The sequence below is a fragment of the Monodon monoceros genome, unplaced genomic scaffold, assembly GCF_005190385.1.
Source record: "Monodon monoceros isolate NGI ecotype Baffin Bay Population unplaced genomic scaffold, NGI_Narwhal_1 Super_Scaffold_13, whole genome shotgun sequence".
Taxonomy (NCBI): Eukaryota; Metazoa; Chordata; class Mammalia; order Artiodactyla; family Monodontidae; genus Monodon; species Monodon monoceros.
In genome coordinates this window covers 42,480,133-42,504,000 of record NW_021703769.1, presented here as the reverse complement: position 1 = coordinate 42,504,000, position 23,868 = coordinate 42,480,133, and the positions used below count along the sequence as shown (strand labels likewise).

The 23,868-nt window shown below is 40.6% G+C and overlaps 1 protein-coding gene across 4 annotated transcripts in view; it reads right to left on the bottom strand.

Annotated features, from left to right (window-relative positions):
• ABHD12 (abhydrolase domain containing 12) overlaps window positions 1-23,868 on the bottom strand; it is a 70,793-nt gene that overhangs the window by 35,703 nt on the left and 11,222 nt on the right. Inside the window, exon 2 of one of the 4 annotated variants that reach the window (XM_029220897.1) lies at window positions 12,450-12,626. The exons of 2 other annotated variants lie outside the window; for them this stretch is intronic. In XM_029220897.1, coding sequence (XP_029076730.1) covers window positions 12,450-12,457 — 8 coding nt within the window. In that variant the 5' untranslated portion in view covers window positions 12,458-12,626. Of the gene's footprint in view, window positions 1-12,437; window positions 12,627-23,868 lie in introns of all 4 variants that reach the window. One more of the 4 variants, XM_029220898.1, reaches the window with a different exon arrangement.

The window sequence follows — 23,868 nt, the reverse complement described above, 5'->3', positions numbered from 1 at the left end:
TACCCACTGCTGCTGTGGATGTGTCCACCTCTCTAGCACCAGGACTGGAGCCCTTCAGGGACCAACCTGGGGACCGACTCCACCTCCACGAGCCCCGGTGAGCAACCCTCAGATGCGCCCAGACAGGCAGAAGGGCTGCAGTTCTGGGAAAATGTGTGAGGAGGCAGGTGCAGGAATGGCACCTGCTTCCCCCTCCGATTTCCAAATTGATAGTGATTTGCTTTTCACCTTACTGTTCCCGAGTTAGATGTTTCAATAACCTGCCTGATTCCTCTACCAGGGGAGGGAACAGAGTGCTGGGTGAAGACTCAGAGCAAGGCCCCCATCCAGTAAAACAGCCCCTCAGGCAGCTGGGGCCCTTGCGGTGCTTCCCTCCAGCGGGAGCACCTGTAAAGTGCGAGGCACCGTGCTCCCAAACCTGGGCTCTGCATAGCAGTGGAGGCAGAGATGGCCTGTCACTCCTCACAGCCCGACTCTCTGAGCCTCAGTTCCCTCACTCTAATGGAATCTACCTGAAAGGCCCGTTGTGCAGAGTAAACGAACAAGGACGTGAAATGCTCAGCACGGTCATGGTCTCGGTCTCGCACATGGAGAAGGAACACTGAGCTGAACTGAAAGAGCTTCTGTCCTGGGCTGGCTTTGTCCAGCCCTGCTTGGCCGAACTACCCAGCTGAGCTCTAATTTCCTGCTCTGGTATCCTAAATTACAATTACTCTTTAACCACGTTAGTGCTTAAAAGCAGTAGTTTCATGCTTCAGAAATGACGCCAGTAATGTGGCATGCAGCATCAGAAGGGAAGCTAAGCGGGAAGTGGGTGCAGGGCTGTGGTGGGGCTGCCAGCCTCCTCCGGGGTGGACCCCACCCAGCTCTGGCAGCTCACAGGCAGACCCACCTCACTTCTGTGGCCCTTGGTCCCTTGCTCCCCAGGACACTTGCGTTTTCTAGCAGAGTCACAGGACCTTCCTGTTCAGCTTGAGTGGCGTTCTGCCCTAGGCCCCCAGGACATGCCCTAAGGCAGCGAAGAGGGGAGCACAGTGCTCTGTGCTGCGGGCCCAGTGCTACTCGACTGTCATCTGCTAAAAACAGCCGAGCCCATCAGCTCTTGCACAGAATATATGGCAGTCGCCAGTGCCGCTCACCGTTCTCTCTGGCTCTGTGCCTTCCTGGGCCCAGGGCAGGATGGCACATCCCCCTTCCCCTTTAGAGTTAGGGGCGGCCAAGTGACTTGCTTTGGCTAATGAAATGTGAGCAGAGAGACCATGTCTCTTCCGCTTCAGGAGCAGCAACGGTCCACAAGGCGGAGGGTGTGTGGAGCTGGAGGCCCTGCTGGCCTGGATCCTCAGTGACCACAACAAGCAGAGGCCACACCAGACACACAGTGGGGTAAGAAATATACCAGTGACCCAGGGGTTCTGCTGCATGACCTGGTCTGCCCTGACCAACACTCCGGTCAGATCAACAACGTGCAGGCCTCAAAGGACTGAGCTCCAGGTACAGCGCTGTATACCCAGCTATCTTCAGTGTCTCCACGTGGAGTCCCACAGGCAAATCAAAACTACCATGTCCAAAACCAAATGCTTGATCTTCCACCCTCTCCCCCTCTGCTTCCATCTGCTTCCCCTCCAGTTCTCCATCTCAGCAAATACCTGTGCCCGTGGCAGACCCCCAGCAGTCATTCCTGATACCGCTTCTTGCCCCACCTCCACTTCCAATGCACACCAAGACTCCAAAACATTTCAAACCCATACACCTCTAGTCACCTCATCTGCTGCCTCTCTGCTCCAGGCCAGCCACATATCTTGCCTAGACCAGCAGCCCTAAACTTTCTTGATTAACACATTCAATCAGTAACATTTTTGGAACATGCCCTCAATATATACATTCATTTTAAATTAAACACATGTATAACTGGGTGGTTAATATCTGAATATGAATATAATTAGAAGTCCCAATATTTCCTTCCCATACCTTAATGACTGTGTCTCACCCACCTCCTGGGTGAACCCATCCCATTTTGGAGATCAATACCTTGGTCTCCTGAAGAGACTTCTTAAATGGAACCCCCAACCTCCGCCTGCCTGCTATACAGCCAGAGAGACCCTTTTCAAAGGCAAACTTGGTCATATCACTGTCTCACTTAAACCTTTACATGCAAGAGCATCTGAAACAGGTCCTGGGGGGACTGCCCACCTCTGACCCTCCAGCTATCAGTTACCTGCACGGGCCTAATGCTTCCCCACCTCTGAGACCAGTTCATGTCCCCAGCCCTGTGCTTCCTCCAGGTTTCAGCGTCAAGGCTGCTTGCTCCAAAGTCTCCCTGGCTGTTCAATCTAATTGTGCTCTCCTCTTACAATTACTTATATATTAAGGATATTGTCCCTCTGTCTGACATTTTATATATTTCTAAAATATTTCCCTCGGTCATTTGTCTTTTTATTTGGTAAAATTTGTAATTATAAGAGAATTTTCAATTTTTTTCTGTTCTTATTGTATTAGTCTTTTTCTTTACGCTTTCTTCCTCTAAGGGTATACATTCTTCTCTGACCTTGACACTGGATAAATATTCTTAAAAAAAACCCGAAAAGATAACCTATGGAATGGGAGAAAATATTTGCAAATGATGCGACAGACAAAGGCTTAATCTCCAAAATATACAAACAGCTCATACAACTCAACAACAAAAAAACAAACAACCCAATCGAAAAATGGGCAGAAGACCTTAAAAGATATTTCTCCAAAGAAGACATACAGATGGCCAGTAGGCACATGAAAAGATGCTCGACATCACTAACTATTAGACAAATGCAAATCAAAACTACAATGAGGTAGCACCTCACACTGGTCACAATAACCATCATTAAAACATCTACAAATAACAAATGCTGGAGAGGGTGTGGAGAAAAGGGAACCCTCCTCCCACCTGTTGGTGGGAATGTAAGTTGGTACAGCCACTATGGAAAACAGTATGGAGGTTCCTAAGAAAAATAAAAATAGAATTACCATATGATCCAGCAATCCCACTCCTGGGAACATACCTGGACAAATCTATAATTCAAAAAGATACATGCAGGACTCCCCTGGTGGCACAGTGGTTAAGAATCCGCCTGCCAATGCAGGGGACACGGGTTCAAGCCCTGGTCTGGGAAGATCCCACATACTGTGGAGCAACTAAGCCCACGTGCCACAACTACTGAGCCTGTGCTCTAGAGCCCGCGAGCCACAACTATTGAGCCCACGTGCCACAACTACTGAAGCCCCTATACCTAGAGCCCGTGCTCCACAGCAAGAGAAGCCACCACAACGAGAAGCCCACGCACCACAACGAAGAGTAGCCCCTGCTCACCGCAACTAGGGAAAGCCTGCGTGCAGCAACGAAGACCCAAGGCAGCCAAAAATAAAATAAATTTTTTTTTTTTTTTAAAAAGATACATGCACACCTGTGTTCACAGCAGCACTATTCACAATAGCCAAAACATGGAAACAACCTAAATGTCCATTGACAGATGAATGGATAAAGAAGATGTGGTACATGTATACAATGGACTGCTACTCAGCCATAAAAAAGAATGAAATAATGCCATTTGCAGCAACATGGATGAAACTAGAGATTATCATACTAAGTGAAGTCAGAAAGAGAAAGACAAATACCATATGATATCACTTATATGTGGAATCTAAAATAGGGCACAAATGCACCTATCTAAAAAACGGAAACAGACTCATAGACATAGAGAACAGGCTTGTGATTGCCAAGGGGGAGGGGGGGAGGGAGAGGGATGGACTGGGAGGCTGGGGTTAGTAGATGCAAACTATTACATTTAGAATGGATCAACAACGAAGTCCTAATATATAGAACAGGGAACTATATTCAATATCCTGTGATAAAACCATGACAGAAAAGATTATAAAAAAAAGAATGTCTATATGTGTATAACTGAGTCACTTTGCTGCACAGCAGAGACTGGCACAACACTGTAAATCAACTACACTTCAATTTTAAAAAATCAAAAAAATTTTCTTATTTTTCTTTTACAGCTTTACATTTTACATTTAATCCTGGAATATATTTTGGAATATGGTGGCAAGAAGGGTTGAGTTTATATATTCCTAAATAGTTACCCAAAAGGTTTTCTCCATCTACAATGCTGCCTTGAAGAGACATTAAAATTTTATATACAAGGCTAAAGATGGTAGATTTAACTGTTCTTTCTCAAAACCCCACAAAAATGACAGTGATTTTTTTTTAAGCATAAAACCCTAGGGGCAAAGAATGAGAGGAGAGACACCCAAATTTTAGAAGCTGGAAAGCTTCCAAATTTAGTTGACACCCCCAGGAGAGTCCTAATCCAGCATGCAAAGAGATAAGGCACGTGACAGGTGGCTCCAGTGCCTGTGGAAGGGGCTCAGGCTGGGACCCAAATCAGGAGGACAATGTGAAAAATCCCTCCAGACTCCTACTTCACTGATGGGGCCACTACCCCACCCCACCAAAAGACTGAAGGTTTATTCTCTGCAAAAGGTAAACAGAAGGTTTCTGGACTACAGAGGGCCAGATACTCTAAAAAACAGAAGAAATACATGAAAGTTTAGAATGCAGAGAATCCCAGTCTTCTTCCTCAGTTCCCAGAGAGGTGGTGAGTTCAGGAGCAAAAAATACAGGGCAGCCTCCACACTCTGACTACCCTTCTGCTGACCTCCCAGTCCCTGGTCCCTGGCTCCTGTTTGCAACCGTGGAAGACGTGTGTTCCTCGGAACTACTCATGACCTTGCGTCCTGCCTTCCCTAAAGGAAAACTGAGGCAGACTGATCCCAGGCAGAACTGCATTAAATCTATTTGGGAAATAAACACCCACCATCTTTTCAATATAATGGATTCTCATCTAAAAACAAATGTATCTCTCCACTTAAACAAGTATTATTTTATGTTCTCAGTAAAGCTGAATAATTTTCTTCATAGAGGTGCTATGTATTTCTTATATACTTATTCTTAGATATTATATAGTTCTTGTCTTTAATGTGAAATAGAGGTTATCCTGTTACATTTTTCTAGCTGGCTAGTTACTGGTATATAAGGAAGCTATTAATTGCTGTATACTTATTTTGCATTTGAAAATCTAACTGAGCTCCAATAGTTCTGAGAACTTTTTGGTTGATTTTTATTGGAGTTTTCCAGTTAAAAATTCATTATCTGCAAGCAAGCAATGAAACTTTTTGCTCCTCTTTATAGGTTTATCTTTTAACATTTTCTTAACTTCCCACAATATCTAGAGTATTCAGAATAATATTTTACAGTAGCAGTGAGTACAGATGAAAAGTCTTGCTTCTTCAGTTGAATTTCCATTCATCTAACAAATATTTATCAGGCATCTACTATGTGCCAGGCAGTAAATAAAATGTTTGACAGTTTACGTTTTATTACAATGTTGGTTGATGAGATAGATGTCTTTGATCAATATTTAATGTTAAGTGTAATAAACAGTAGACTTGTCAATGAAACGGTAGAATATGAAGGTACAAAAGGCAGCTTTAGAAAACACAAACGTAAGCATCGGCATTTCCATCCACTTGAGAACCTCTAAGCCTGGGGTTTCTTGTGCCGCGAATGGAGTCGAAAAGCCTCCTGCTGCACCACAGCAGGAAACACGGTGACCAAATGCCCCAGGACCATGCCATCCTGCCCTCTGGGTCAAGGCCATTCTGAGACTCTACTGAAGTAGCTCTTGAATTCATTCTCCTTCCATTTTCATTTGACCAAAACATAGACTCCAAATGAGACAATACTGTGAGAATTTATCTTCAGTGCAAAGGGCTACAGAGCTACAGTATTTTGTGACATTTTCTGTTATTGAAACACGTAGCACATGTAGAAACACACATTAAACAATGAAGTTCCATCTTCACCTATGTTTTGGCAAAGAATAAGAATACTGACAGGGGGGACTTCCCCGGTGGCGCAGTGGTTAAGAACCGGCCTGCCAATGCAGGGGACATGGGTTCGATCCCTGGTCCGGGAAGATCCCACATACCTCAGAGCAACTAAGCCCACGCACCACAACTACTGAGCCCGCATGTCACAACTACTGAAGCCTGCGCGCCTACAGCCCATGCTCCGCAACAAGAGCTCGCGCACCTCATCAGAGCAGTCCCCGCTTGCTGCAACTAGAGAAAGCCCGCGCGCAGCAACGAAGACCCAACGCAGCCGAAGATAAAAATAAATAAATTTATATGTATAAAAAAATACTGACAGGGAATTCCCTGGTGGTCCAGTGGTTAGGGCTCCTTGCTGCCACTGCAGGGGACACGGGTTTGATCCCTGGTCCAGGAACTAAGATCCATCAAGCTGTGCAGTGGCAAAAAAAAAGAATACTGACTATACCAAAACAGTAAGTATGAGCAAACACCCTGCCCACTGCCAGAGGGCCCTGCTCTCTGACCAAGTAATTCCATCCACTCTTAAGGACTGACCACAAAGGAGGAGAGCATCCTAGCATGTCAGGAAGGCTCTGCACAGATGTCCTCTCTGTAACACAGTCTGTGAGAAGAAAATGGAATATGCTCTCAATATGCAACAGGGATTACTTTTTCATAGCTTTATGCCCTCTCTGATAACAGATAAATGTAGAAAACTTGCAAACTGCATAAAAGCATTGAAAAGAGAATAAAAATAACCTCAAATCATATGATCCTATAGGAGCCTCTGTTAATATACTAGCATAGTATATTCTTATAAACTTGATGCCATATAAAGTTAGGATCTGTGGTGGAGGTGGCTAGCAGATCTCCAGAAGTCTGTACTCACCCTTCCCTAGGGCAGAGGTGATGATGGGAAATGTCTACATTTCCAGTCAGACTACATTTCCAGCCCACCTGGGGAGCAGGCGAAGCTGAGTGAGCAGGCTCACCAGAGCAATGTGATTCTGGCAATGTGCGTGTAGTTGTCGGTACTAATTTGGTAAAGTAGCTGGTATCAATGATGACATGAGCTTATATTCTACATACTTATTTTTGTTTTTCGTTTACCAATAATTCTTTTAAAGGTCACATGTTTACATATTTCAAAAAGTAAAATATAGTCTCACTGACAACTCGCCTCCATGCATTCGGATAACCACTTTTATTACATACTTATCCTCCCAGCGTTTCCTTATGCAAATACATGTACATGTTCTCATCCTTCTTTTTCTCATACAAAAGGGGTACACTACACACTGTAAGCTGTTTCACACCTTGATTTTTCTCTCTCAACAATATACCCGGGCAGTCCCTCCCTGTCAATTCACAGCTATGTTGCAGCCCCACAATATTTCACTGGGTTGATACATCCTAGGGCATTAAACCAGTCTCCTACCACTGGACACTGAGGCTGTTTCCAGCAGTCAGTGCACCACGAATCATCTGTACAAGTGCAATTTTGTATGTGCAAGTGCACACTGGATAGTCCCAGAATGGAAACTGTTGGATCAAAGAGTAAATGCAACTGTGATTAAGAGATTACTCTCAAATTCCTGCTTCCCTCAGAGCCTCACTAGTGAAATGGTTGTCTAAGATGCATGTGTGCCAATCTGATAGGTGAGAAATGGCATCTTGGTGTAGTTTTGATCTGACTTCTCTAATTATGAATAAGTATGGTTGAGCACCCTTTCACATACTGAAGGGATATGGTATTTCTTTTTCTATTAATTATGCATGCCCTTTGCATATTTTTCATTGGGTTTTGATCTTTTTCTTTTCAATTCCCAGAAGCTCTTTATCTATTAGAGCAATTAGCTCCTTATCTAAATGAGTTGCAAATATTTTTTTCTTTTTTCATTAGTGATATCGTGCAGATGTTCTTTGTATTCATGTTTCTGGAATTTCCGTCCTGTCTCAATGGCTTGTTACTCAGAGTTGCTGCCATCCTGCAGAACCTGAACATGGCAGCATGGTCCAGTCTCTACTCGCACTCCCCTCCACAGGGCTCCTGGCACTCCTGTATGTTGTTTGTTCAGAATCAGCTCGTGTGGAACCCGAGAGAACCAGGTTGGCATTTTTACTTGGAATTTTGTTAAATGAATAATCAAACTTCGGGAGGTTAGGCAGTTTATGATGTGAGCTTTCCAACTCAAGAACAAATAGGTCCTTACATTTGTTCAAGTCTACTTCTGTGTCCTCCGAGAATGTTTGAAGTTTTCCTCTTACAGATTTTGTGTACTTCTTTCCAAGGCATTATTTCTTATAGGTATTTTTTGTTATTGACTTTATTTGGTCTTCTCTTCCATTATATCTCACAACCAATTTTTGTTGCTCTGCCTCCAGTGGCTGTGTGACCCTAGGCAAGCTACCTATCTGTGCCTTGATTTCCTCATCTGTGAAATGGAGACTACAGTACCTTGTGAGGTAGTTGTAAACATTTAAAAGTTAATACAGGGAATTCCCTGGTGGTCCAGTGGTTAGGACTAGTGCTTTCACTGTGGTGGCCCAGGTTTAATCCCTGGTCAGGGAATTAAGATCCTGAAAACTGCATGGTACAGCCAAAAAGAATAATAAAAAATAAAAAATAATTTTTATTTTTTTAAAATTTATTTAAAAAATTTATTTATTTTTGCCTGCGTTGGGTCTTCATTGATGCACATGGGCTTTTTCTAGTTGCGGCGAGTGGGGGCTACTCTTCATTGCGGTGTATGGGCTTCTCACTGTGGTGGCTTCTCGTTGTGGAGCACAGGCTCTAGGCATGCGGCCTTCAGTAGTTGTGGCATGCGGGCTCAGTAGTTGTGGCTCGCAGGCTCTAGAGCGCAGGTTCAGTAGTTGTGGCGCACAGGCTTAGTTGCTCCATGGCATGTTGGAGCTTCCCAGACTGTGTCCCCTGCATTGGCAGGGGGATCCTTAACCACTGCACCACCAGGGAAGCCCCAAAATAATTTTTAAATAGATAAAAATAAAAGTTAAAACATGTAAAGTGCTTAAGAAAATGGTATCTGGTACAAAGCACTCAATGTTATTTTTATTAACTCTTTCTGTGACTACCTTTATTGATTCTTTCCTTTTCCTTCTCTTCATTTCTTTTTGATTGTTCTGTCTCTACCACTCTCCTTCACTTTCCTTGCCCCCATCTTCAGCAAACACCAACTTGCTTGATGCTATTTTTGAAAGACAGTGGGGCATCCAGGATACAAGACTACTGCTTTAAAAGCTCAGCAAACACAGCCTTCCTGCTCTTGAGGGACTGCAGACCAAGACCTTGAGTGTAGTAGCCTTGGCTCTTAACAAAGGCCCCCTCAGCAACACAGCCATTTAAACACAGTGAATGTGCTTAATGCTACTGAACTATACACTTAAAGGTTAAAGTGGTCAATTTTGCTTTGTATATTTTACCACAATAAATTTTTTTAAAAGGCTGTCTCATTTGGGAAATTATTATAACTCCCTTTTCACTCAAGAAGCATTGTTTGCCTAGCACTAGAATTGTCAGTAAGAGACAATACAAGTCTCTAAGCAAAGTAGTAAGCACCCTACCAACTAGAAACTACTTACTCTCCAGTGCTATTTTCATAGCAAAAAAGTATCTGAGAAAGTTCTAAAACCTGCAGCAATACAAAGCAAAAAAATAAGGACTTAACAATACAGGTAATTTAATTATCTCCAAAACAAAAGTATAAAAACAAGGAAAACAAATTCACATGCAAAACAGGTGTCTCTTGCGAACTTCTTTTAAATTAACAGAGAAAGTAGATGGGGTAAGTGGACAGGGAAACAAAAACATTATACCACTCACTTTATACTTGTATAATACTGATAAACCTTGTTGAGATATTACTACAACTCCATGAAGCAGGTAAAATAGGTAACACTCCCATTTTAGAGATATGAAAACTAAGCTCACAGTTATTAATTCACTTGCTCAAGGTAAGGCCTAAGCTGAGGATGAGCTTGTGTCCTGGGCCTCTCAGTCTGGCCCACCCTTTCCATTCCACCAAATCCTCATAGGAAATGAATTAAACATTGCTAGAAATCCAAAAAGTAACTTGACCCTCAGCTCACATGGGTTTCTCCTTGGTGTTTCAGCTCACCTGACAATGCCCATAATTTCAGAGGCTGGTGGCAATAAAACCAAAAGAAGTTCTACACTGAGCAGGTGGTGACAACAACATGGACAAGAATGAAAGCTGGGGGAAAACTTTTTTCAAAATGCTCATGTAAAAGCTCAATAATATTTATTTTGTTTTCTAAACACATTTATTGAGGTATAATTGACATACACTGCACATATTTAATGTATAATGTGATAAGTTTTAACCTATTAAACACTCGTGAAACCGTCACCACATTCAAGATAATGAACATACCTATCACCCCAGAAGTTTCCTCTTGCCCCTTTTTATTCCTCCCTCCTGCCCCTCTCTGGTCCCCACTCCCCACCCGCAAGCAACCACAGACTTTCTATCACTACAGGTTAGTTTGAATTTGCTTGTTTTACCTAAATGAAATGGATTCTTTCACTCAGCACAATTATTTTGAGATTCATTTGTTCACTTACTCCTGTCTGTATCAATAGTTCACTCCTTTAAAAAAACTTTTTTAGAGCAGTTTTAGCTTTACAGCAGTACTGAACAGAAGGCGCATACAACACCTCCCCACCGCCAGCCTCACCCACTTTTTTTTTTTTTTGGCCGCACCATGTAGCATGCGGGATCTTAGTTCCCCAACAAAGGATCGAACCCATGTCCCTTGCATTGGGAGCATGGAGTCTTAACCACTGGGCCACCAGGGAAGTCCCCTCACCCACTATTACATCCCCCACCAGTGATACATTTATTACAACTGATGAACCTCCACTGGCACATCATCACCCAGAGTCCATAGCTTACTTTAGGATTCACTCACAGTATACATTCTAAGAGTATGGACAAATGTATAATGATATGTATCCACCACTGTAGTACCATACAGAGTAGTTTCATTGTCCAATATATTCTCTATGTTCCAAGTTCAATCCTCTTGATTGCTGAGTAATATTCCATTGTAGGGATATATAATTTGTTTTTACATTCACTTGTTGGACATTTGGGTTGTTTCCAGTACTTGCTTGTTATACATTAAACCTGCTATAAACATTGTTTTTCTGTTTTCTGTTTTTCTGATTTGTTTGGTATTTATCATATGCTTCTTTCTGGTTTGGGTTTAATTTGCTCTTTTTTTCTAGTATCTTAAAACAAGCTAAAGTCATTGACTACAGACCTTTCTTCTTTTCTACTGTAAGTATTTATGTTATAAACTCCCCAAGGATGCTTTAGGGGCATACATGTTTATTTTCATTCAGTTCCAACTATTGTCTAATTTCCCCTTTGATTTCTTCCTTGACTGGTGGTTTATTCAAAAGTGTATTATTCAGTACTCAAATGTTTGGGGATTTTTCCAGACATCTTTCTATTATTGATTTCTAACTTAAATCTTTGTGGTCAGAAAACAGACTTTGCATGACATAAATTCTCTTAAATTATTGAGACTTGTTTTATGGCCTAGAATGTGGTCTATCTGGTAAATGTTCCATGTGTACTTGAGGAGAATGTGTACCTGCTATTGTTGGGGGAACTGTCAACCAAGTTAAACTGGTGAACAATGTTGGTCAAGTGTACTATATCCTTACTGATTTTCTGCTTCCTGTTTCTATCAGTTATTGAAATCTCTGATTATAATTGTGGATGTGTCTATTTTCCTTGCAGTTCTATTTCTGCTTCATGTATTCTGAAGCCCTGTCAATTATGTATTTAAATGTTTAGGACTGTTATGTCCCCTTGATTATTTTATCCCTTTGTCATTATGAAATGATCTTCTTTATCTCTGGTAATATTCTTTGCTCTGAAGTCTACTTCATCTGATATTAATATAGACACCCCAGCTGCCTTCTAACTAGTGTTACCATGGTATGTATATATTTTCATTCATATAATTTTAACCTTTTTGTTTTATATTTAAAATGCCTTTCTTTGGTAGGCATCACATAGTTGGATATTGCTTTTTTTTAACCAATCTGAATCATCTCTGCCTTATAATTGGGTGTTTGGACCATCTTGCTTTTTGTTTTCTATTTGTTCCATCTATCTTTGTTCCCCTTTTCCTCTTTTTCTGCCTTCCTTTGAATTAACCAAGCATTTTTTTTATGATTTCATTTTATTTCCTTTGTTGGGTACCTATTAACTCTTGGTTTTGTTACTTTAGTGACCGCCTTAAGGTTTACAGCATCCATCTTTATCATACTGACATCCAAGTGAGATTATACCATTTCACATATAACAAAGATCTTATAATAGCTTACTTCCATTTCTTCTCTCCTGGGCTATATCCATTTGTTGTCATGAATTTTACTTTATAGATGTTATAAACTTCACAAAGCATTGCTACTACTTTTATATAAGCAATTTTAATATAAAGATATTTAAATAATAAAAAATATAGCTTACATATTTTCTCACATAATCATTTCCAGTGTTCTTCATTCATTTGTGTAGATTCAGGTTTTCATCTGGTATAATTTTTCTTCTGCCTGAAGGACATCCTTAAACGTTTCTTAGAGTGTGGGTCTGCTGGTGATTAACTCTTTCAGCTTTCATGTGTCTGAAAACTTCTTTGTTTTTGGAAGATGTGTTCACCTGGTAAAGAATTCTAGGTGAAGTGTGGCCAAGATGGTGGAGCAGGAAAACCCTGAGCTCACCTTTTCCCACAGGCACACCAAAATCACAACTATTTACAGAACACCTGTCTATGAGAAGAACATAAAGACTAGCAGAAAAGACTTTCCAGAATTAACGGTATGAAGAAGGAACCACAATGAGACAGGTAGGAGAGGCAGACCCACACCCCAAGTAGGCAACACACTGACAGAAAGATAATCACAATTGCACATGTTTTCCCCAAGGAGTGAGGGGTCTGAGCCCCACATCAGGCACCCCAGTCCAGGGGTCCTGCACCGGGAAGATCAGCCCCCAGAACATCTCGCTTTGAAGGCTAGTGGGGCTTCTATACAGGAGAGCTAGAGAGCTACAGTTAACAGAGAGTGTGCTGTTAAAGGGTGCACAATCTCACATGCTCCAAGTCCCAGCAGAGAGATAGTAATTTGAAAGTAGCCTGGGTCACACCAACTTACTAATCTTGGAGAGCATCCTGAAGAGGCAGGAGGCAACTGGGACTCCCCTTGGGGACACAGATACTGGTAGCAGCCATTTTGGGGAGCTCATTCTACCACAAGAACAGTGGCACTGGCAGGCACCATTTTGGAGTCTTCTCTCTAGCCTATTAGGGTCAGGGGCTTATCCGCCCACTAGCAGGCTGGCAACAACCCCAGGACACCGCAGGACATGCAGCTAGATGTACCAGGACTCGGCCCCAACAACCAATGGGCCAACAGCCACTGCATGAGGCAGGACCTGGCAGTCAACCTGGCCCGGGTCCAGGCCCACCCCTCCGCATGCCCACAGTAGTAGACCCTGCCACAACAGAAGGGCCCATGCAGCCAACATAGGGGGCACCCCTAGAGCATACAGCTCTGGTGGCCAGAGGGGAGTAGACTGCTAAGCCACACAGGACATCTCCTACATAGGGCCACTTTTCCAAGATCAGGAGACGTAACCAACCTACCAAATACGGGGAAATAAACACAGAGAATTAGACGAAATGAAACAACAAAGGAATCTGTTTCAAATAAAGGAACAAGACAAAACCCTAGAAGAAGAACTGAGCAAGACAGAGATAAGCAAACTACCCAACAAAGAGTTCAAGGTAATATTCATAAAGATGCTTAAAGAACTTGGGGGAAGAATGGATGAACGCAGTAAGAATTTCAACAAGTTAGAAAATATAAAGAAGAATCAAACAGAGCTGACAAACATAATAACTGAAATAAAACTACACTGGAAGGAATGAACAGTGAATGAGAACGAATCAGCAAACTGGAAGACAGAGTCGTGGAACCATCCAGCCTTAACAGAAAAAAGAATTTTTTAAAATGAGCATAGTTTAATAAGAGACATCTAGGACCACATCAAGCATACTAACATTCACATTATAGGTGTCCCAAAAGGAGAAGAGAGAAAGAGGCACAGAACTTATTCAAACAAATAATAGCTGAAAACTTCCCTAACCTGGAAAAGGAAACAGACATCCAAGTCCAGGAAGCACTAAGTCCCAAACAAGGTGAATCCAAAGAGATCTACACCAAGACAAATTATAATTAAAGTGGCAAAATTAAAGATAAAGAATCTTAAAAGTAGCAAAAAAAAAGGCAATTAGTTATGTGCAGGGGAACTCCCTAAGACTATCAGCTGACTTTTCAGCAGAAACTTCGCAGGCCAGAAGGAAGTGGCATGATATATTCAAAGTCATGAAAGGAGAAACATCTATATAGTAAGTCCCCTACATACAAATGAGTTCCACTGCAAGAGTCCATTCATTAAGTCCAATTTGTTCATTAAGTCCAGCAAAGTTAGCCTAGGTACCCAAACACAATTGGCTATATAGTACTGTACTGCAATAGGTTTATAATAATTTTCACACAAGTAATACATAAAAAACAAACACAAAAAATAAAGAAAACACTTTTAATCTTACAGTACAGTACCTAGAAAAGTCCAGCTACATCATCACTGCTTTTACACTTCCTTCCAGATATCCTGGGCTTGAAATAAAGACACTGTAGTACTGTACTCTATACACTACTGTAAAGTACACAAAAGGACAACCACTTGTAGAGGATGCATGCACGTGACAATGTATGCCAGACACATGAACTTACATGACTGGACATGTGAGCACATGTGTCCATTTTTGAAAGTTCACAACTTCAAGGTTCATATATAGGGAACTTACTGTAACCAAAAATACTCTACCCAGCAGGGCTATCATTCATATTTGAAGAAGAAAGAAAATGTTCTACATATAAACAATAACTAAAAGAATTCAGCACCACTGCATTCGCATTATGAGAAATGTTAAAGGGACTTCTCTAAGCAGGATTTAAAAAAAAAAAAAAAGGAAAAAACCACACAACTAGAAATATGAAAATTATGAAAGGAAAAAATCTCATTGGTAAAGGCAAACATACAGTAAATGTAGTGCATCCACCACTTATAAAGCTAGTAGGAAGGGTAAAAGACAAAAGTGGTAAAATCATCTATATCCACGATAAGTAGTTAAGGTATACACAAAAAGATGTAAAACATGATGTCAAAAAAATTAAACATGGTGGGAGAATAAAAATGCAGGGTTGTTAGACTGAATTTCAACTTAAAAGATCATCAACTTAAAATAATAACACAAGTTATAACTAACATATATTACATATGTGTGTCTGTAATTGTTATATATGAACATCATGGTAACCACAAACCAAAATCTTACAACTCTCTCTCTCACACACACAAAGAGAAAGCAACCCAAATATAACACTAAAGATATCATCAAATCACAAAAGAAGAAGGAACAAATGAGAACTATAAAAACAATCAGAAAACATTTAACAAAATGGAAATAAGTAAGGACTTCCCTGGTGGCACAGTGGTTAAGAATCCGCCTGCCAATGCAGGGGACACGGGTTCGAGCCTGGTCCAGGAAGATCCCACATGCCGTGGAGCAACTAAGCCCATGCACCACAACTACTGAGCCTGCGCTCTAGAGCCCGCGAGCCACAACTACTGAGCCTGCATGCCATGACTACTGAAGCCCGCGTGCCTAGAGCCCATGCTCCACAACAAGAGAAGCCACCACAATGAGAAGCCCGCACCAACGCAACGAAGAGTAGCCCGCTTGCCACCACTAGAGAAGGCCTGTGCACAGCAATGAGGACCCATCGCAACCAAAAATATATAAATAAATTTATTTTTAAAAATGGCAATAAGTACATACCTATCAATAATTACTTTAAAAGTAAATGGACTAAATGCTCCAATCAAAAGGCACAGAACCAGCTTAACAGACTAAAAAAAAAATGCGACCCATCTATATGCTGACTACTATGGTGAAGAGACTCATTTCAGATCTAAAAACACAGAGACTGAAAGTGAGGTAATGGAAAACAGTATTCCACGCAAATGGAAACAAAAAGAGAGCAGGGGCAGCAATACGTATATCAGACAAAATAGATTTTTGAACAGACTGTAACAAGAGACAAAGGACATTAAATAATGATCAAGGGATCAATCCAATAGGAAGATATAACAAATGTAAACATACATGCACACAACATAGGAGCAACTAAATACATATAGCAAATATTAACAAACATGAAGGGAAAAACTGACAGGAACACAATAATAGTAGGGGACTTTAACACCCCACTTACATCAATGGACAGATCATCCAGAGAGGAAATCAATAAGGAAACACTGGCCTTAAGTGACACACTAGACCAGATGAACTTAAAAGATATATCAAGTCTCAATAAAGTTAAGATGGAAAGCATAGCAAGCATCCTTTCCAACCACAGTGCTATGAGAGTAGAAATCTACTACATGGAAAAAACTGCAAAAAACACAAACACACATGTGCAGGCTAAACAATATGCTTCTCAACAAACAATGGGTCACTGAAGAAATCAAAGAGGAAATTAAAAAATACCTGAAGACAAATGAAAATGGAAATACAATGATCCAAAACCTATGAGACACAGCAAGAGCAATTCTAAGAAAGAAGTTTATAGTAATACAAGCCTACCTCAGGAAACAAGAAAAATCTAAGGAACTAGAAATAGAAGAACAAACAAAACTCATAGTTAGTAGAAGGAAAGAAAAATAAAGATCTGAGCAGAAATAAATGGAGACTTAAAACAACAGCAGAAAAGATCAATGAAACTAAGAGCTAGTTCTTTGAAAAGATAAACAAAATTGACAAACCTTTAGCCAGACTCATCAATAAAAAAAAGAGTGGGACCAAATCAATAAAATCAGAAATGAAAGAGAAGTTATAAATGACACCACAGAAATACAAAGGATCATAAAAGATTACTACAATTAAACACCAATAAAATGGACAACCCAGAATAAATGGATAAATTCCTAAAAACGTACAATCTCCTAAAACTGAATCAGAAAAAAACAGAAGATATGAACAGAATGATTACCAGTCATGAAACTGAATCAGCAAAATAAACAAAAACAAAAAACAAAACAAAACAAACTCCCAACAAAGTCCAGGATCAGATGGATTTATAGATGAATTCTACCAAACATTTAAAGAAGAATTGATATCTATCTTTCTCCAACTACCGCAAAAAAGGAAGAGTCAGGAGTGCTTCCAAACTCATTCTACAAGGCCAGCATCACCTTGGTACCAAAACCAGATGAGTATACCACAAAATAAGGAAAACAGAGGCCAATATCCCTGATGAACACTGATGTAAAAATCTTCAATAAATTATTAGCAAAATGAATTCAACAATACATCAAAAAGATCATACACCATAATCAAGTGGGATTTATCCCATGGATGCGGGTGTTTCAATATCCAGAAATCAATGATACACCACATAACAAATTGAAAAATAAAAATCATATGATCATCTTAATAGATGCAGAAAAAGCTTCTGACAAAATCCAATACCCATTTATGATAAAAACTTTCACCCAAGTTGGTATAGGGGGAACATACCTCAACATAACAAAGGCCATCTATGGTAAATCTATGCCAACATCATACAAAAAGGTGACAAGCGGAAAGCATTTCCCCTAAGATCAGGAACAAGACAAGGATGCCCACTCACCATTTTTATTCAAGATAGTATTGGAAGTCCTAGACACAGCAATCAGGCAAGAAAAATGAAAAGAATCCAAGTTGGAAAGGAAGCAGTAAAACGGTCACTGTTTGCATATGACATGACATTATATATAAAATATCCTAAAGACACCACCAAAAAACCTATCAGAACTCACCAATGAATTCAGTAAAGCTGCAGGATACAAAATAATACAAATCTGTTGCATTTCTGTACACTAACAATGAACTGTCAGAAAGAGAAATTAAGAAAACAACCCCATTTACAATTGCATCAAAAAGAATAAAATATCCAGGAGTAAATCTAACCAAGGAGGGAAAAGATCTGTACCCAGAAAACTATAATACACTGATGAAAGAAACTAAAAAGAAACAAATGGAAAGATATACCATGTTCATGGATTAGAAGAATCCCAAGACAATCCACAGATTCAATGCAATCCCTATCAAAATTCCAACGGAATTTTTCACAGAACTAGAACAAATAATGCCAAAATTTGTATGGAAACACAAAAGAGTCCAAAATAGCAAAAATAATTTTAAGAAAGAACAAAGCTGGAGGTATCATGTGCCATTATTTCCAACTATACTACAAAGCTATAGTAATCAAAACAGTATGACAACACTGTAAATCAACTATACTTCAATTTTTAAAGAAAACAACAGTGGGACTTCCCTGGTGGTCCAGTGGGTAAGACTCCACAGTCCCAATGCAAGGTGCCTCAGTTCAATCCCTAGTCGGGGAAAAAGATCCCACATGCATGCCACAACTAAGAAGCCCACATGCCGCAACTAAAGATCCCGCATGCTGCAAGTAAACATGCTACAAGATCTCGCGTGCCACAACTAAGACACAGTGCAGCCTAAACAAACAAACAAAAACAAAAAAACAGTATGATACTGGCACAAAAACAGACACATGGATCAACAGAACAGAACAGCGAGCCCAGAAATAAACCCACAATTATATGGTCAATTAATCTACGACAAAGGAGGCAAGAATATATGATGGGAAAAAGAAAGCCTCTTCAATAAACGGTGTTGGGAAAACTGGAGAGCTACATGCAAAAGAAGCGAACTGGACTACTTTCTCACACTATATACAAAAATAAATTCAAAATGGATTAATGACTTAAATGTAAGGCCTGAAACCATAAACTCCTAGAAGAAAACATAGGCAGTATGCTCTCTGACATCAGATAGATACAGATATATAGATATCTCCTCAGGCAAAGGAAACAAAGGGAAAAATAAACGAATAGGACTACATCCAACTAAAAAGCTTTTGCACAGTGAAGGAAACTATCAGCAAAACAAAAAGGCACCCTACTGAATGAGAGAAGATATTTGCAAACAGTGTATTTGATAAGGGGTTAATAGCCAATATGTATAAGAACTCATACAACTAAACATTAAAAAACAAACAGCTCAATTAAAAAATGGGTCAGAGGACCCACACAGACATTTTTCCAAAGAAGATACACAGATGGCCAAGAGACACATGAAAAGGTGCTTAGCATCACTAATCAAGTAAATGCAAACGAAAACCATGAGATATCACCTCACACCTGTCAGAATGACTATCATCAAAAAAGACAATAACAGATGAATGGATAATGATGTGATACACACACACACGCACACACACACACACACACACAAGACCATGATTCAGCCATTTAAAAAAAAAAGAAATCTGGGAACTTCCCTGGTGGCGCAGTGGTTAAGAATCTGCCCACCAATGCAGGGGATATGGGTTTGAGCCCTGGTCCAGGAAGATCCCACATGCTGCGGAGCAACTAAGCCCAAGCACCACAACTACTGAAACCCGTGTGCCTAGAGTCCATGCTCCGCAACAAAGAGTAGCCCTCGCTGCTGCAACTAGAAAAAGCCTGCGTGCAGCAACAAAGACCCAACACAGCCAAAAATAAACTTATTTTTTAAAAAAATGAAATCTGTCTTTTGCGACAACATGGAGGGACCTGAAGGTATTATGCTGAGATAAGTCAGACAGAGAAAGACAAATACCATATGATTTGTCTTGTATGTGGAATCTAAAGAACAGAACAAACATAACAAAACAGAAACAGACTGATAGAGAACAAACTGGTGGCTACCAGAGGGGAGGCATGTAGGGAGATAAGTGAAATAGGTTAGGGAGATTAAGAAGTACAAACTTCCAGTAAAATAAGTAAGTCACAGGGATGAAACATACAGCACAGGGAATATAATCAATAATACTATAACTCTGTAGGGTGAGAGATGGTAGCGACTTATCATGGTGATCATTTTGTAATGTATAAAAATACTGAATCACTATGTTGTACACCTGAAACTAATATAGTAAGTCAACTACACTTCATTTATAAGGAAAGAAAGAAGGCAGGGAGGAAGGAGAAAAAAGAAAAGAGGAAAGAAAAAAGAAAAGAGAAGAGAAAAGAGAGAATAAATTTTAGGTGGACAGAGGTTTTTTGGTTTTCTTTTTTTTTTTCAAGTGTTTTAAATATGCTGTTCCATGGCCTTCTTTTTTTTTATCACAAGAAATCTGCTGTCACCTGCATATTTGCTTTTCTGTACATGTCTTTCTTCCTCTGGCTGCTTTTAAGATTTTTCTCTTCATCACTGGTTTTGAGTAATTTGATTATGATGTGCCTTGGTATAGTTTTCTTCCTGTTTTTTTTTTTTTTTTTTTTTTGTGGTACGCGGGCCTCTCACTGTTGTGGCCTCTCCCGTTGTGGAGCACAAGCTCTGGACGCACAGGCTCAGTGGCCATGGCTCACGGGCCCAGCCGCTCTGCAGCATGTGGGATCTTCCCAGACCGGGGCACGAACCCGTGTCCCCTGCATCGGCAGGCGGACTCTCAACCACTGTGCCACCAGGGAAGCCCCTTCTTCCTGTTTTTTTGTGTGGGTGATTCACTGAGTTGAGTTTACAGTTTCCATCAAGCTTGGAAAGTTTCTGGCCATTATACTTTCACCTATTTTTTCTTTCTCTCCTGCTTCTGTGGGAACTCTAATTACCCATATATTAAGTTGCCTGAAGTTGTTCCACAGTTCAGTGCTACGTCTGAAAATTTTTTGATTCTTTTTTATGTTTCATGTTGGATAACTGAATCTTTCCTTCTACAACATCTAATCTGCCATTAATGCCCCTCAGTGTATCTTTCACTTAACACACTTGTAGTTTGTCATCTTTAGAAACTTGATTTGGGTAATTTTCATATCTTCCATGACTCTACTTAACTTTTTGAACACATGGAATATAGTTGTAATAACTGTCCTAATGTCCTTTGCTGACTGTACCATCTGTGTCAGTTCTGGATTGGTTTTCATTGATTGTTTATTCTCATTACAGGTTACATTTTCCTGTCTCCTTGCACTGTGCTCCCCAACTGTAATTCATACATTTAGATACTAACCCCAGGTGCTAAGAATGTGACTGTATTTGGAGATAGAGTCTTTAAGAGGTTAAATTAAGTTAAAATTCGGTCATTAGTGGGGACTTCCCTGGTTGTCAAGTGGGTAAGACTCCGTGTTCCCAATGCAGGGGACCTGGATTCGATCCCTGGTCAGGAAACTAGATCCTGCATGCATACCACAACTAAGAGTTCGCATGCCGCAACTAAGAGTCTGCGTGCTGCAACTAAGACCCAGCGCAGCCTAAATAAATAAATGTTAAAAAGAAAAATTGGTCATTATGGTAGGCTGTAATCCAATAAGACTGGTGTCCTTATAAGAAGAAACCTGGACAGACATGCAGAGGAAAGACCATGTAAGACACAGGGAGAACATGGACATCTACAAGGCAAGGAGAGAGGCCCCAGAAGAAACCAATGCTGCCAACACACTGATCTCAGACTTCTAGCATCCAGAATTGTGAAAAAATAAATTTCTCTCGTTTCAGCCACCCAGTATGTAGTACTTTGTTACGGCTGCCCAAGCAAACTAATACATCTGGTAATATTTGATTAGATATGAGACATTGTGAATTTTACTTTGTTGGGTGCTGGATATTTTTATGTTCCTATAAATATTGAATCTTGTTTCAGGATGCAGTGAATTGGAAACAGTTTGATTCTTCTGGGTTTTGTTTTTATGATTTGTTAGGTGGGTCCAGAGCAGTACTCTGTCCAGGGCTAATTATTTCCCATTACTGAAGCATGACATTCCTGAGTGTTCTACCCAATGTTCAGTGAATTACGGTCTTGTTAGAGGGAACTGGAACTGTTTCATCTAAACCTTTCGGGAAGTTCTCTCCCCAGCCTCAGATAGTTTCCTCACACATGTGTGCTGAGCAGCACTGTGTTGAATACTCAAGGTGGAGAGATCTCCAGATTCTCCTCTGCAGATCTCCAGAGTTCTCTCTGTACCGATGTCTCTCCCTGGTCCTCTGTCCTATAAAGTGTAGGCATGTTGGTGTCCCCAGACTCTCAGCACCTTATCCACAGCTCAGGAAGTCCACCAGGCTCCACATCAATTTCCTTGTCCCTGTGATACAGCGGGGAAACTCTCACGGCAGTAAGCTGGAGTTGTTGTAGGGCTCACTTTGTTTGTCACCTCTCCAGAGACTACTGTCTCTCGTTGCCAGTGGCCAGTGTTTGGAAACCTTGATTCATGCATTTTGTCTGGATTTTGTTGTTGTTTTAGTCATTTCAGGGTAAATTCAGTCCCTGTTACTCTATCTTCAGTGGCCAGAAGTAGAAGAACTGTATCCCTATTACAAAGTATCTATATTTAGTTTTCACCAATTCCTCTATTACTGTAACCATCAAGATTATTAAGGAAGAGTTTTTCGCTTTATTGCATTATATTAATAGATATATTTCAAAATACATCTTATATTATATATTCCATCATATATATATGTGTACATACATATATATATATTCTATTCTATTATCTCATTATATTCTCTCAGAAGGAACAAAAGAGTAAATCCAAAATTCACTCCCCAAGACTAATAGGTGGACTTCTACCTAGTTTATAGGTGGAAACCTTAAGAACAATCTTCAAACTCTTATTCAAACGTAGTATTGGGAGTAATTTCACTGAACAGAATTAAAAGCTTTAAGGCCTTAATAAAATACACAAGTGCAATCCCATAAATGTCTTTGTTCCCAGAGAAGAAAACAAAAAGTCATGAGGATGTTGGCAGAGTTTAACAGCTGGGTGACCTACTGTGAAAAGGCCTTGTTCTCCTGACAGTGACAAGGATGTTTTATCACTATAGTATAGCTTGTTTTCAAGTGCTTCATACACAATTGTTTTACCTCCTGTTAAAAAACAAAATTCATCTGAGCAAACCTTAAAGATCTTATTGGCTTTATTCAACAATTCATCAATCAGGCAGCATCTCATGTAGCAAACAGAAAGGAACTCCAAGGAGCTGTACAAAATGAAAGACTTTCACAGGGAGAAGAGAGTGGGAACAAGGAAGTTTTATGAGACAACAGAAGCGAGTTATTTATTCCACGGTCACTTTCCTTTAGGAGACAACAGGGGTCCATCAGGCAGATGACCACATTAGGGCTGACCAGGTGATTCCTGATTGACCGGTTGAAGAACCCATTTCTAGGAGAGCCGGGTCTGTAATGAAGTTAAGTCTCCGTTTGGTGACGTGGGCTTATTTAGCATAAGCAACTCCATTTTGGGTCTGTTATCTTCTTCTTAAAGCTATCTTGCTTTATTTATTTATTTATTTATTTATTTTGTTTTTGGCTGCGTTGGATCTTCATTGCTGCACATGGCCTTTCTCTAGTTGCAGCAAGTGGGGGCTACGCTTCGTTGCAGTGCACAGGCATCTCATTGCGGTGGCTTCTCTTGTTGTAGAGCGTGGGCTCTAGGCGCACAGGCTCAGTAATTGTGGAATGTGGGCTCAGTAGTTGTGCCTTGCGAGCTCTAGAGCGCAGGTTCAGTAGTTGTGGCTCATGGGCTTAGTTGCTCTGCGGCATGTGGGATCTTCCCAGACCAGGGCTCAAACCCGTGTCTCTTGCATTGGCAGGCAGATTGTTAACCACTGCACCACCAGGGAAGCCCTGTTTTTCTTTATAGCACTTTACCACCTCTTGAAATTTACTGTGTATTTACATGTACCTTTTTTGCTTTCTTTCTCCTTCACGAGGAGAATGTGAGC